Genomic DNA, 14,346 nt, shown 5'->3' with positions numbered 1-14,346 from the left:
TAACACCATGATTTAAAGAAAAAAGAAAAAACAAAAAGCCCCGTGCTCCCCTCTGAGTTTTCTTGTGTTTGTTTGTCTCTTCTCCCTCAGTCATCCCTTCATAAAGCAGATGTACCATTTTATTTTTTTACATTGTATTTTTTTAGCACCTGGTACAAAGCCTGACCCACAGACACTAACAATTAACAATCGCTGCCGCCCCAAACGGGAGGGTTTGTCTTCCCTGGAGATTTTCAAGTGGACGCTAAATGACCACTTCTTGGAATCTCGGAAAAGGAATTCTTTCTGAGGTCTAGTTTGGCTAACGTGGCCTCCGAGGGCTCTTTCCAATCCGAGCTTTATTTTCTTAACATCGGGGGATGTGGTATACACTCCAAGTACCCTCATTTGTTCTTGTTATCAGTGTCTTTTTAAAAAAGACAAGTGCCTCAGTTTCACTCTAGGGAAGGGGCCGGACTCATGGAGGGATTCTTTCTTTGAAGGGGAATTTCCCCAGCATTCATCATCTTCCCCCCTGGCAGATGTGATCGCTTCAACTGGCTGAGAAATCACAGCCCCATTTTTCAACATGGCTGTAAGGATTTGGGGACTCCCTCACTTGTGCCCTCACACAAACGATCCTGAATCCGGGCAAGAGGGAGCTCGGTCCTCTAACCTGTGTCTCCCTCTATATGCAGGCATGCATCCATACTACAAAAGTTCCCTTTGCTTCGATGTAAACAACTTCGTGCCTGCTTCCTCCAGCTGAGATCTAGAATCGAGCGTGTTTCTGGGGTTTAGGGGAGCTCAGGCTGGGGTGCAGAGAATCGAAGATCTCGTTATCGTTCTCTCTTGAGCGGGTCTGTGAGCGGCGGCGAGACATATACCGAATCGTACACCCGCTCCTACAGAGGGGCAGGACGGGGGGCGGAGGGGCGGGAAGAGACAAGGGCCAGCGGATGCATCCACCCTGCGGGGTACTCGAGGGGCCCGGGTGTATGTGCTGGGGGGGGGTGGGGGGGAGACAGGACGGGCTTGCCCATGTGTGTGCACACAGCTGTATACGGGTCGCTCGCGCAAAGAACCTGCCTGGGAGGATCCCGCTCTCTCCGGGGTCCGGCCCCTCCCTTCCCTCTGGCCACACCCTTTTTCTCCTCCGGCGGGCCCGCTCGCCACCTCCCCAGAAAAAGCTGCCATTGGTCTCTCGGCCGGCCTATCAGAGGCGGTAGGGGCTTCACCTGGCTTCGCTTCGCCTAACAAACAAACCAACGGAGGCAAGCGAGAGACCATTCGGGCCGCCCTGCCACGCCCACCCCCTCTCCCCTCCCTACACACACACACATACATACATACATACACACACATATATACACACACGCACACATACATACAAACACACATGCACACACCCCTCTCCCCCCTCTATACATACACACGCACCACTCCACTCCACCGGCCCTCATCTTGCCCCTACCTCGGCGCCCCGCCCAGCCCCTCTGTACTCCAACCAATCCCAGAGCAGGCTCCTCACCCCCCCCTCCTTTCCCCTTCCCAGCCCCGGACAGCTCCCGCCCCCTCGAGCCCTTTGCAGCAACCAGCTCGGGCCGGCGTGACTGGGGAGCCCCACCTCCTTCCGCCGTTTCCCGGGCCTCGGTTGGCCAAGAGAGCTAATACTGGGGCGGGGGGCGGGGGACCGGGACCGCCCCTCCGTCCCTCGCTTTACTTTCACACACTTGCACCCTTGCACACTCACACTTCCACACACCCTCTTGCACCCGCACCCCGACACCGACACTCTCGTGCATCCGCACATACATACATACATATACACCTCCGCGGGAGGCGGCAGCGGTGGCAGCAGCGGCGCGCGAGCTCCTCTGCCTGAGTGGCTGAAGCCTCCGCCGCCGCCACCGCCGCGTGAGTCCGTGGTCACGTGTTGTTTTGCCTGCTGCCGAGCTCTATGTGTAGTGGGCGGGGGAGGGGGTGAGACGCGCGGAGGGAGCGACCCTTTTCCCCTCGTCCTCCTCCCCTCCGCCCCCTCCGCCCCTCCGGGCCCCTTAAAAGGATCCCGCAGCCCCATGGCGAGTTACTCCGCCGCTGGGGAGCGAGGGGTACGGAGGTGGCGGCTGGAGCGGGAGACTGAGGCTGAGCAGCAGACATCAGCCCCGGTGCCCGGTGGCAGTGGCAGTGATAGCGGGAGCGGCGGCAGCGGCGCCAGCAGCACTAGCACCAGCACCATCACTAGCAATAGCAGTAACAGTAGCAGTGGCAGTAGCAGTAGCGGCGGCGGCGGCGGCGGCAGCAGCAGCAGCAGCAGCAGCAGCAGCAGGAGCACCACCAGCACCAGCACCAGCGGCGGAGGCTCCGGCTCGGGCTCGGGCTCCGGCTCGGGCTCCGGCTCCTCCGGCTCCTCCGGCTCCTCCTCGGGCTCGGGCTCGGGCTCCGCCTCGAGCTCCGGCTCCTCCGGCTCGGGCTCCGGCTCGAGCTCCCGCTCCGGCTTCCTTTCGGGCAACGGCGGCAGCGCCGGCGGCGGGGACATAGGCAGCAGCGGCAGCAGAAGCAAAGGCAGAGGCATCGGCGGCATGTGGAGGGGCGCGGAGGACGGCGCCCGCTGCTGCTCCCCGGATCGCGGGGACCCGGGCCTGAGGCAGCTGCTGCAGGCGGCCGGAGCCGATGTCCGCAAGTGCGGGTACCTGCGGAAGCAGAAGCACGGCCACAAACGCTACTTCGTCCTGCGGACCGCCAGTCGCCTGGCTCCGGCGCGCCTCGAGTACTACGAGAGCGAGAAGAAGTTCCGCAGCAGCCTTCGCGCCGCGGCGGCAGCGGCGGCGGCCGCTTCGGCCGGCCCCTCCACGGGCGCGCCCCCCGGCGCGCAGCCCAAGCGCGTTATCCCGCTGTACCAGTGCTTCACCGTGAGCCGCCGCGCCGATGCCAAGCACCGCCACATCGTCGCCCTCTACACCAAGGACGACTACTTCGCCATGGTGGCCGAGAGCGAGCAGGAGCAGGAGAGCTGGTACCAAGCGCTGAGTCTCCTCATGGGCCAGAGCAAGTCGCGCAGCTCCGCCGCCGGGACCGAGGAAGGCGAGGACGGCGCCGCCGGCGTGGCCACCGACGAGGGGGGTGCCGCCGGCGGCGCGGCGGCCGGAGCCTCCGGGGCCGGGGCCGCCGCCTCCGGGGCCGGGGCCGCCGGCCGCGCCGCCGTGGGCGAGGAAGACGACGAGGACGGAGCCTTCAAGGAGGTGTGGCAGGTGCAGGTGAAACCCAAGGGGCTGGGCCAGAGCAAGAACCTGAGCGGCATCTATCGCCTTTGCCTGTCCAGCAAAGAGGTGCATCTGGTGCGCCTGAACGCCGAGGTTCCCAGCGTGAAGCTGCAGCTGCTGTGCATCCGCCGCTGCGGCCACTCCGAGCACTTCTTCTTCCTCGAGGTGGGCAGGTCGTCGTCCATCGGCCCCGGGGAGATCTGGATGCAGGTGGAGGACTCGGTGGTGGCTCAGCACATGCACGAGACCTTCCTGGAGACCATGAAAGCCCTGAAGGCCTTCACCGACTTCAGGCCCCGGAGCAAGAGCCAGTCGTCCTGCAGCAACCCCATCTCGTTCCTGTCCACCAGGAGGCACCTGGGCTACCTGCAGCCCTGCCTCGGCATGTCCCGCAGGTCCCGCACCGACAGCGTGGCCAGCACCCCGCCCTCCTGCAAGAGCGGCACCTACCGATTCCGGACCTCCAGCGAGGGCGAAGGCACCATGGACAGACCCTTCAAAACGGTCACGGGCAGCCTGATGCAGCTGAACCCCGGGCGCGCCCACGCGGCCCGGCCCGAGAGCGGCAGGTACGTCCGAGCCGCCCTCCACGCCTGCTGCCACGCCCGCTCCGCCTCCCTGCCCGTGTCCCCCTTCCCCGGGGCCAGCCCGGCCCCGGACGGCGTGGCCAGGCCCTCGAGCTCCGCGTGCGGGGCCGCGGGCGAGCACGGCCCCAGCCCCGGAGACGTGAGGTATTTCCGACTGCGGAGCAACACCCCGGATTCCGCGGGGCACACCCCACCCATCCGAGAGGAGCGCTGTTCCGGCGAGTACATGGCCATGAACAAGCAGCGCGCCGGCAGCAGGAGCGCCGGGGCTGAGCAGATGGAGGCGGAAAAGTTCTTCAAGAAGAAAACTTTCTCCCTGCCGAAGCCGGCGGCCGTAACCACGCAACAGAAAACCACCCAGACGACTCCCTTCGACGAGGACTGTGCCGGAACCCCGCGGCTGCTCCTCTCGGCCGAGGCCCCGCGGGGAAGGGACACCCCCAGAGCCGACCTCGGGGAGCACGGAGCCGCTCGGAGCCGAGGCAGAAAGCGAGCCGAGGACGACGGCTACATGCCCATGATGCCCGGAGTGGCGGCTCCCCTCAAGAGCAGCGGCGACTACTTGCCCATGGCTCCCCGGAGCGCGTCCGCCCCCAAGCACGGCGCCTCGTGGGCGTCCTCGCAGAAGGACTCCCGCGGCTACATGATGATGTTCCCCAGGGCCGTCCCGCCGCCCCCCGGCCGCAGCGCCCGCGGGAGGTTCGCGTCGAAGGCGGCCGCCGCCGCCGCCGCCGCTCAGGACGACGAGGACAACGAGTACATGGACATGTCCCCGCAGAACCCTCTCCCGCCCAAGCAGGCTCAGGAGGCGAGCTCTGCCCACCCTCCCTCCTTCTCCAAAAGCCTCAGCTCCCTCTTCTCGCTGCCCAAAAGTTTCCGCAGCATCAGCGAGCACCACGACGACGACAGCGACTACGTCCCCATGGCGTCGCCCGGGAGGCTGCTGGGCTCGGCGTCCGAGAGCGCCCCGAGGGCTGCCCACGAAGCGCCGCCGCCGCCCAAGAACTTGCCCAAAGCTCCGGCCGCCAGAGGCGCCGAAGGGGGCTTCCTGCAGCGCAGGGCCGCCAGGCCCACCAAACTCCCCCTGGGCTCCAGGGGCAGCAGCGTGCCCCGCATCTACGAGCGGGCCCGGGAAGGGGACAGCCCCGGGGAGTACATCAACATCGACTTCGGCCGCAAGGCCGGCCACGCCCCGTACTCCTTCTCCGCCGAGTGCTCTCCCTCCGCCTTCGGCCCCGGCGGCGGCGGCGACCGCGCGCGCCCCCCCTTCGCCGACTACGTGAGCTTCGCCATCGACTCCAGCTCGCTCGACACCGCCAAGGAGATGGTCGATTCCTTAACCCTGAACGACTCCGGGCCCCCGCGCGGCCCGCCGGCCCGCGCCAGGAGCCCCCGCGGCGCCGCCGCCTCCGCCGCCGCCGCCCGCGCCAGCACCCCGACCAGCGGGGACGACGACTACACCGAGATGACTTTCAACCCCGCCGCCGCCGCCGCCGCCGCCGCCGCCGCGACCACCGTGCCTTCCGCCGCCCAGAGCGACGAGCCGCTCCAGATGGACAGCCCCTGCTCCGCCGTGAATCGCCTCCGCATCGCCGACCCGTCCCCCGAGGGCAGCACCTCCTCCCTGCCCGACCTGGGCCCCGACCCGCCCGCGGCGCCCAGCGTGGTCCGCGCCGAGCCGCGGGCCAGACGCCGCCACAGCTCGGAAACTTTCGCGCGCGAAGCGGCCGGAGCCGCGTCCGCCCCCCTCTTCGCCGAGAGCAGATGGCAGAATTCTGCCTCCTTTGACAGCATCTGGGCCAAGGCGGGCGAAGGTGCTTCTAATTCCGACGAGATCAAGATGTCCAGAATCACCTCAGCTGGCTTCCAGAACGGCCTCAACTACATCGCCCTGAATCTGCGGGACGCTCCTGCCCAGAGCGGGGCCGCCGCAGCTGCTCCCATTCCTCGCCAGAGGCGCGGGGCTTCCGCCCGCGACAGCGGCGCCTATGTCAGCATCGACTTCTCCCTAGGTGACATCTTCCAGTGCGCTCCTGCGAAAAAAGGTTGGCAACTTTTCCCACTTAGCCCCCGGCCTGGGAGGAGCGGGCGAGGCAGGGTCGAGTTCCGGGGAGAGCGGCCGCCCGGCTGGGCGAGAGCCGGGTCTGCGGGGTCCGTGGGTGACTTTCGCTAGCCAGGGAAGGTTGAATGCGGCTTGGCTTAGTCATTTGCCGGCTGCCCATCTTGACTACATGTCTATTTCCAATTTAAAACAATACGAGAATCCGAAAGGCTGGATTCTCCAAGCCATTGTGCCTTACCTGGAGCACTCCAAACTCAGGGGCAGCTTGTTTTCTCGCATTTTCTTACCATCGAGGACCCCCCCTCCCCCCAATCAGTTGTAGAAACTTTTTTTCCCCCGGTTTTAAAATGCTAAATTCTGTTTATTTTCCTATTCCCAGCATTTGTAGGGCTAGAACCAGGCTCGGTGTTATGGAGCAATAATCAAGTGTCTATTTAGCACAGTGTCTGGCACATGGCAGGCGGTTAAGAAATGTTAATTGATTGATTATTGATTGGGGCTGGCTAACTTCTGATGAGAAAGATCAGTTGTGTTTGCTTTTTTCCTGTGCCTTATGAATACAGTAAAAATCCTCATTATTGTCGTTGGGAAAGAGAGAAATGTGGGTGATCAATTTTTTTTTTTTTTTTTTTTTTTTGCTGTAAATGTGTATTTTATACAGGATGGAGGCCTGAGGGGCTTTTTTTTTCTTTTAAAATTTTTTTCTTCTTTTAAAATTCTTTTCCCCCCCAATATTTAGTGGTGTGAATTTGGAAAAGGGACCTAATTGTTCTGTGCCTCAGTTGCCTCATTTGTAAAAGAAGTGATTTCCACCACCCCCATTTCAGATAGGAGGTTCAAATGGCTGATTTGAAAGATTCATATGGACAAGTGATTGTTCTGGTTTTTCCTGTGGCTTCTAAATGCAGTAAAATCCTTAGTATTGTCATTGGGAAAGAAAGAAATGTGGCTGATCAGGTAATCAATTTTTTTCCCCCTGTGGAAGGTGTTTTACACAGCATGGAGGGCTGAGGGGCTTTTTTTTTTTTTCTTTTAAAATTCTTTCTTTGCCAATATTTAGTAGTGTGAATTTGGGAAAAGGACCTAATTGTTCTGTGCCTCAGTTGCCTCATCTGTAAAAGTGGTGATTTCCACCACCCCCATCTCAGATATGAGTTTCAAAATGGCTGATTTGAAAGATTCATATGGACAAGTGATTGTTCTGTTTTTTCCTGTGGCTTTTAAACACAGTGAAATCCTCATTATTGTCATTGGGAGAGAAAGAAATGTGGGTGATCAATTTAATTTTTTTGCTGTGGAATGTGTGTTTTATACAGAATGGAGGTCTGAGGGGCTTTTTTTTTCTTTTAAAATTCTTTGCCAATATTTAGAAGTGTGAATTTGGAAAAGGGACCTAAGTGTTCTGTGCCTCAGTTGCCTCATCTGTAAAAATGGTGATTTCCACCCCCCCATCTCGGATATGAGTTCAAATGGCTGATTTGAAAGATTCATATGAACAAATGATTGTTCTGTTTTTTTTTTTCCCCCTGTGGCTTTTAAACACAGTAAAATCCTCATTATTGTTATTGGGACAGAAAAAATGTGGGTGATCAATTTTATTTTTTTTTTTTTTTTTGCTGTGGAATGTGCATTTTATACAGAATGGAGGTCTGAGGGGCTTTTATTTTCTTTTAAAATTCTTTCTTTGCCAATATTTAGTGGTGTGATTTTGGAAAAGGGACCTAAGTGTTCTGTGCCTCAGTTGCCTCATCTGTAAAAGTGGTGATTTCATTCCCCCCATCTCATATATGAAGTTCAAATGGCTGATTTGAAAGATTCATGATGATAAGTTATTTTTCTGTTTTTTTTTTTCTCCTGTGATTTATAAATACAGTAAAATCCTCATTATTGTCATTGGGAGAGAAAGAAATATGGGTAATCAGGTAATCACTTTATTTTATTTTATTTTATTTTTGCTGTGGAATATGTGTTTTATGCAGGACTGAGAATTAGCCTGAGGGGCTTTTTTTTTCTTTTAAAATTCTTTGCCAATATTTAGTAGTGTGATTTTGCAAAAGGGGTCTAGCTGTTCTGTGCCTCAGTTGCCTCATCTGTAAAAGTGATGATTCCAGGCCCCCCCCCCCTCGGATATGAGTTTCAAATGGCTGATTTGAAAGATTCATATGGGCAACTGATTGTTCTGTTTTTTTTCCCTGTGGCTTCTAAATACAGTAAAATCCTTAGTATTGTCATTGAGAGAAAGAAATGTGGGTGATCAATTTTATTTTTTGCTGTAGAATGTGTATTTTATACAGAATGGAGGTCTGAGGGGCTTTTATTTTTTTTAAAAAATTCTTTCTTTGCCAATATTTAATGGTGTGATTTTGGAAAAGGGACCTAACTGTCTTGTGCCTCAGTTGCCTCATCTGTAAAAATGGTGATTTCCACCCCTCTCATCTCGGATATGAGGTTCAAATGACTGATTTGAAAAATTCATATGGACAAATGATTGTTCTGGCTTTTTTTCCTGTGGCTTCTAAATACAGTAAAATCCTCATTATTGTCATTGAGAGAGAAAGAAATGTGGGTAATCAGGTAATCAATTTTATTTTTTTGCTGTGGAATATGCTAGTAATACAAGGTTGAATTCAGGTTGGATTACTCATTTGCCAGCTGGTCATCTTGATTACAATTTATATTTTTAATTTAAAACAATATTAGAATATGAAAGAGTAGATTGTTTTATGCAGGATTGAGAATCAGAAAGCCTGAGGGGCTTTTTTTTTTTCTTTTAAAATTCTTTGCCAATATTTAGTGGTGTGATTTTAGAAAAGGGATCTAATTGTTCTGTGCCTCAGTTGCCTCATCTGTAAAAGTGGAAATTACCCCCCCCCCAGTCTGGTAAATGAGGTTCAAAGGGCTGATTTGAAAGATTCATATGAACAAGTGATTGTTCTGTTTTTTTGTTTTTTGTTTTTTGTTTTTGTTTTTTTTTCCCCTGTGGCTTCTAAATACAGTAAAATCCTCATTATTGTCATTGGGAGAGAAAGAAATGTGGGTAATCAATTTTATTTTTTGCTGTGGAATGTGTATTTTATACAAGATAGAGGCCTGAGGGGCATTTCTTTTCTTTTAAAATTCTTTCTTTGCCAATATTTAGTGGTATGATTTTGGAAAAGGGATCCAACTGTTCTGTGCCTCAGTTGCCTCATCTGTAAAAGTGGTGATTTCATTCCCCGAATCTCAGATATATGAAGTTCAAATGGCTGATTTGAAAGATTCATGATAAGTTATTTTTTCTGTTTTTTTTTTTTTTCTCCTGTGATTTATAAATACAGTAAAATCCTCATTATTGTCATTGGGAGAGAAAGAAATGTGGGTAATCAGGTAATCACTATTTTATTTTTTTTTTTTTTTGCTGTGGAATATGTGTTTTATGCAAGACTGAGAATTAGCCTGAGGGGCTTTTTTTCTTTTAAAATTCTTTGCCAATATTTAGTAGTGTGATTTTGCAAAAGGGATCTAGCTGTTCTGTGCCTCAGTTGCCTCATCTGAAAAAGTGGTGATTTCACTCCCCCCCATCTCAGATATGAAGTTCAAATAGCTGATTTGAAAGATTCATGATGATAAGTTATTGTTCTGTTTTTTTTCTGTGATTTATAAATACAGTAAAATCCTCATTATTATCATTGGGGGAGAAAGAAATGTGGATAATCAGGTAATCAATTTTATTTTATTTTTTTGCTGTGGAATATGTGTTTTATGCAGGACTGAGAATTAGAAAGACTGAGGGGCTTTTTTTTTCTTTTAAAATTCTTTGTTAATATTTAGTAGTGTGATTTTGCAAAAGGGATCTATCTAGCTGTTCTGTGCCTCAGTTGCCTCATCTGTAAAAGTGATGATTCCCCCTCCCCCATCTCAGATATGAATTTCAAAATGGCTGATTTGAAAGATTCATATAGACAAGTGATTGTTCTGGTTTTTTTCCTGTGGCTTTTAAATATAGTAAAATCCTCATTATTGTCATTGGGAGAGAAAGAAATGTGGGTAATCAATTTTATTTTATTTTATTTTTGCTGTAGAATGTGTGTTTTATACAGGAAGGAGAATCGGAAAGCTTGAGGGCTTTTTTTTTTCTTTTAAAATTCTGTCTTTGCCAATAGTTAGTGGTGTGATTTTGGAAAGGGGACCTAACTGTTCTGTGCCTCAGTTGCCTCATCTGTAAAAGTGATGATTTCCACCCCCCACCACAGATATGAGAATCCAATGAGATATGGATATTATTTGAAAAATTAAAATAATGCTATCATCCTATGAATAGGTGATCTTCTGACTGAGTCTATATAGACTGGCCATCTGGAAAACTTCAAACAAAATAATGAAGCTAGACTGGGAAAATCTTACTTGGGCTTTCTAGTTTTCCCATCCTGTCCTCCTAGCTCAGCACACTCGGTGCTTGCTGGCAATAGATTACTCTTTTCACAGGCATCAGTCTCTGAACTGTTCTCGTTGGCTCATCCTGCAAGAGGAAAGATGGTTAAGGGTTTAGATTTCAAAAGGCTTCCCTGCAGGCTGCATGTAAAGTAAATAGAAGGGAGTAGGAGATGTTGAGACGTCAATAGAGCAGTGAAGGCAGAGTCAAACTTGAAAGCCTGACTTGCCAGTGGATCAATGTGGATAATTGGAAAAGGGCTTGTGTTCTCTTCAGTGTTACCACATCACAATCTGTCAATTAATCAGTGAGATGATAGGCATATATACATACGTAAATACATTTGTGGATTTAAAGTTTATAAAGCCCTGGACATACATTAGCTCATTTGTTCCTCCCAACAACTCTTTGAGGTAGCTCCTCAAGGTAAAATCACTTACATCTGAAGGCATTTTAGAGATTATTTAGTCTTCATTTCATAGATGTGGAAACTGAGGCCCAGACAGGTAATGATTTGCCCAACCCTGAAAGGGCAGCAAATGTCAGAGCCAACATTTGAATCCAGGTCCTCTGACTCTTTGGTCCACTCTAGAATGATTTCCCCCATTCTCCAGCTGAGGAGACAGGCTGAGAGACTTTTAAGAAGCTTGTCTGTGGTCAATCAAGTGGGAGTGCAGCCAAAGTCTTTCCTGACCCCCATCTGGCACTTTTTGGACTACGCCACATTAGCAAGATGTGATTTTTCAAGTAGCTTTCGAACTCTTGCTTTCTTTTATTTACAAAATTCTTTAAGGAGGGGAAATGGCTGAAGTCCAGCAGTTTTTATAATAGAAAGCCCCTTTGCTTATGGTTTTAGCTTTGTTTGACTTGTGGTATGCTCTTGTGAGATAAGTACTGTTCCAGACAGGTAGAACATGTCAGGTACTGAGGACGTTTACCTTCTTTTTTTTAGGTATATCTAACAGGGGTGCTTTCCCCCTATGCATAGAATTAAAAAAAATAGTATGCACAAATCAGGGAAAGCAGATGACTTAAATGATGATACTTAGCAAGGAAAAATGATCTCGAGTAAACCAGAGGATTCTGGGCAGGGCTTCTGGGTAGATTTTAAATGATTTTGATTTGGATATTATTTCTGGGGAGCTCAGTTTTTGGACACAGCAAGAGAGTAGTTGATAATTTCAGTAATATACCATTAGATTTATGACTGAAGCACTTGGGAAAGGATTTAATATTTAAATCTTCCTCTTCCCTCCCAGTGTTCTGACATCCCCAGATTCACCTGTTGAGAAAAAGATTGTTTAGAAGAAGTTTGTAGGAAATGTCTATTGATTTTTGCTTGCAGATTTTTTTTTTCCTTTTTTAAGTGAAATGCATTTTCCTGACTGAGAAAAATCTGAACTTGATGCTCAGAGGATAAAATGAGGAGATTCACAATTTTACTCGGGTTGAAGTTTCAACAGATTTCATAGAATCACAGAATCTGAGTTACAAAAGGACCTTAGAAGCTCACTAGTCTGGCATGTATTTGAAGTAGTCCTAAGTGATATTTACCAAGTGGTCATCTGGCCTTGGCTAGAACAAATATCTGTGTTAATGGGACCCTCTATCTCAGTGGAGAATGGAAGAATGAACACAAACTCCAGAGTTGGTGGATGTGGGTTCCAGTCCCATCTCTGATGCTTATTACCTGTGTGATCTGGGGCAAGTCATATCACCTCCCTGGGCCTCAGTTTCCTCATCTGTAAAGTAAGAGGGTGGAGCCAGCTATCTGTTGAGATTCTTTCCAGCCCTAAGATTTAGGAGGCCTTTTTCCTTTGGGGCTAGGTTTAGGTGTTAGGAAGGGGGGAAAGAATCCATCCTTTTTATCAAGCTTATCTTGTCTCTTTCTAGCTCCTATGCATTTTTCTCAGTTCTTCCCTCTAAAGTGCAGCAAAACAAATTTAATCCTCTTCTATATTGAAGACAGCTCTCAGTCTTCTCACCTGAGCCTCATATGGCATAAATTTAAACCCTTTTAGTCTACTGGTTGTCTTCCTGTGCACCAATTTATCAGTCATCTTCCTGAAATGTGGTACCTAGAGGTAAACTGTATATAGTCTAGCCAGGGCAGAATAGAGCAGAACAGTCCAGACCTGGACACTATTTCTCTATAATGCAGACCAAATTTGCATTAGGGCTCTCTCTGTTGCCTTAGCTGGCCACACCTTGTTTTTTTTTTGTTTTTTTTTTTGTTTGTTTGTTTTGTTTTGTTTTTAATACTTATGGGGTTGATTTTTTTTCTGTACCCCAAATATATTTATCAAAATTAAATGGTAACTGCTAAAATTCCCAAGATTTACAAGATCTGTAGATTATATTTCTTGCAAAAATGATTGGTCTTAATGAAGTGAATGCAAACCCATGTTTTTGTAGCTCAAATCTATAACACTGATAGTCTTAGCAGGATGCAGAGGTGCTTGATATATAAGGTACTGCAATGGATAACAAGGGCTGGCAGGTTCTAGCTTCATTGGAAGGGTTTGGGTAAGGATTTGCCAAGCTCTGAGGCACATTTCAGGGTGGTGAAGTTTTCAGGGGTAGGAGCCCAAGAAGAGGCATTGTCATTTGCTTCAAGGGAATGACCACTTCACCAGGAACAGTCTGGAGCCCTCCACATAGCACTTTACCAAAGTTTCTCCTTGTGAGATGGGAGGCACAAAAGGGTACCCCATTTTACAGATGAGGAAACTTAAACTAAGGTTAAATGACTTGCCTACAGCTAATAAATTGTTACAATTGAGATTTAAACTCGGGTCTCTTAACTCCCCAAGACCAGTATTCTGCTTCCAATGCCACAGGGTGGTGGGAGGGAAGGGGGGTGCAATGTAAAGATTCGATGCATGAAATTACTTTAGATTTTTGTGCAAATGAATGTGATCATGTTGATTGCATAAACTGTAAATGTAGTGATACCTTGGTTGAAAGTAAGCTTTATTTTTATTTTCAGAAAATCCAAACGAAAATATTCTTGACCACAATCTTTAGGTGAAAAATATTAAAGCTCTTAGAAAGCAAAAGTTCAGAATCATTTTTTTTACTGGGCTTTTTTCTCTGTCTTCCTGGCTATTTACAGTAGCTTTAGAAGAGTACTCTCACTCCCTGTATAATCTTCAACCAGAAACTTCCCCCTCTGTGAGTCTTGAGTTCAATAATGAAAAGATTGGATTAGCTGGCTTCTCTATGCCCTTCCAGCTAAAACTATGAGAAGAGGAGAAGAAAAATCAAAAATCAGCTATAAGCTATTATATTAAACCAGGAAAAATCTTGGTTGTTAAGTATGTCAAACGTTTGTTTTGATTTCTTTCTCTAGAATATTTAACCTACACCTGAACTAAAATTCTCTCATAGCCAAAGTTACACTTCCTAATCTGTTTGCTTTATGTCGAATGGATACCTAAGTATTTTAAACTGTGTAACATGGTCTGTTTATAACCTCAAAAGGCAAAGCATGCCTGTGAAATATTGAGACTGATGTTCTTGGGTGGCTGATGGAAATTAGCCTTGTTGCTTTACAGTCAACTATTGAAAATCACCCCTCACAATCTTCTTAAAATGTATGCATATTTAAAAAAAAATAAAATGTATGCCTATTAGAATCTCCAGTCTATTTGGAAGATCTTTCATGGAGGATTTATGGAAGGAAATATTCAGTCCCCGTAGATATGGTTTCACTGATAGAGGTACTACCCACATTAGCGAAATCCCGGATCCATCAAACCTGAGTGGATAATTATATTTATTTCTTCAAACCAGCTAAAGAGAGACCTAGAAATAGTATCTGGTCTTACTCTTTAAAACAAAATTTAAATTAAATGACCCAAAAGCTTTTTTTATCTTGAATAGTCTTTTTAATATCTAAAACAACTAGATTGTAGTTCAAGCATTTGGAAAATTTTCATTTCTAATGTGGTCATTTGCACTATTGAACCCAGTGTTCTTGTGCCTTTAATGTCCTGATATGGTATAGAATCAGTAGTTTCAAACAATATGAAATAGAAAATC

At 49.1% G+C, this 14,346-nt stretch overlaps 1 protein-coding gene across 1 annotated transcript in view; it reads left to right on the top strand.

Annotated features, from left to right (window-relative positions):
- Positions 1-1,805: 1,805 nt before the first annotated feature.
- The window catches only part of LOC141549050 (insulin receptor substrate 2-B-like), a 39,252-nt gene continuing 26,711 nt past the window's right edge, over positions 1,806-14,346 (top strand). Inside the window, exon 1 of the mRNA XM_074278393.1 lies at positions 1,806-5,874. Coding sequence (XP_074134494.1) covers positions 2,058-5,874 — 3,817 coding nt within the window. The 5' untranslated portion in view covers positions 1,806-2,057. The remainder of the gene's footprint in view (positions 5,875-14,346) is intronic.

Source organism: Sminthopsis crassicaudata, chromosome X (genome assembly GCF_048593235.1).
Source record: "Sminthopsis crassicaudata isolate SCR6 chromosome X, ASM4859323v1, whole genome shotgun sequence".
Classification (NCBI taxonomy): Eukaryota; Metazoa; Chordata; class Mammalia; order Dasyuromorphia; family Dasyuridae; genus Sminthopsis; species Sminthopsis crassicaudata.
This window is presented reverse-complemented; position numbering and strand designations above follow the sequence as displayed.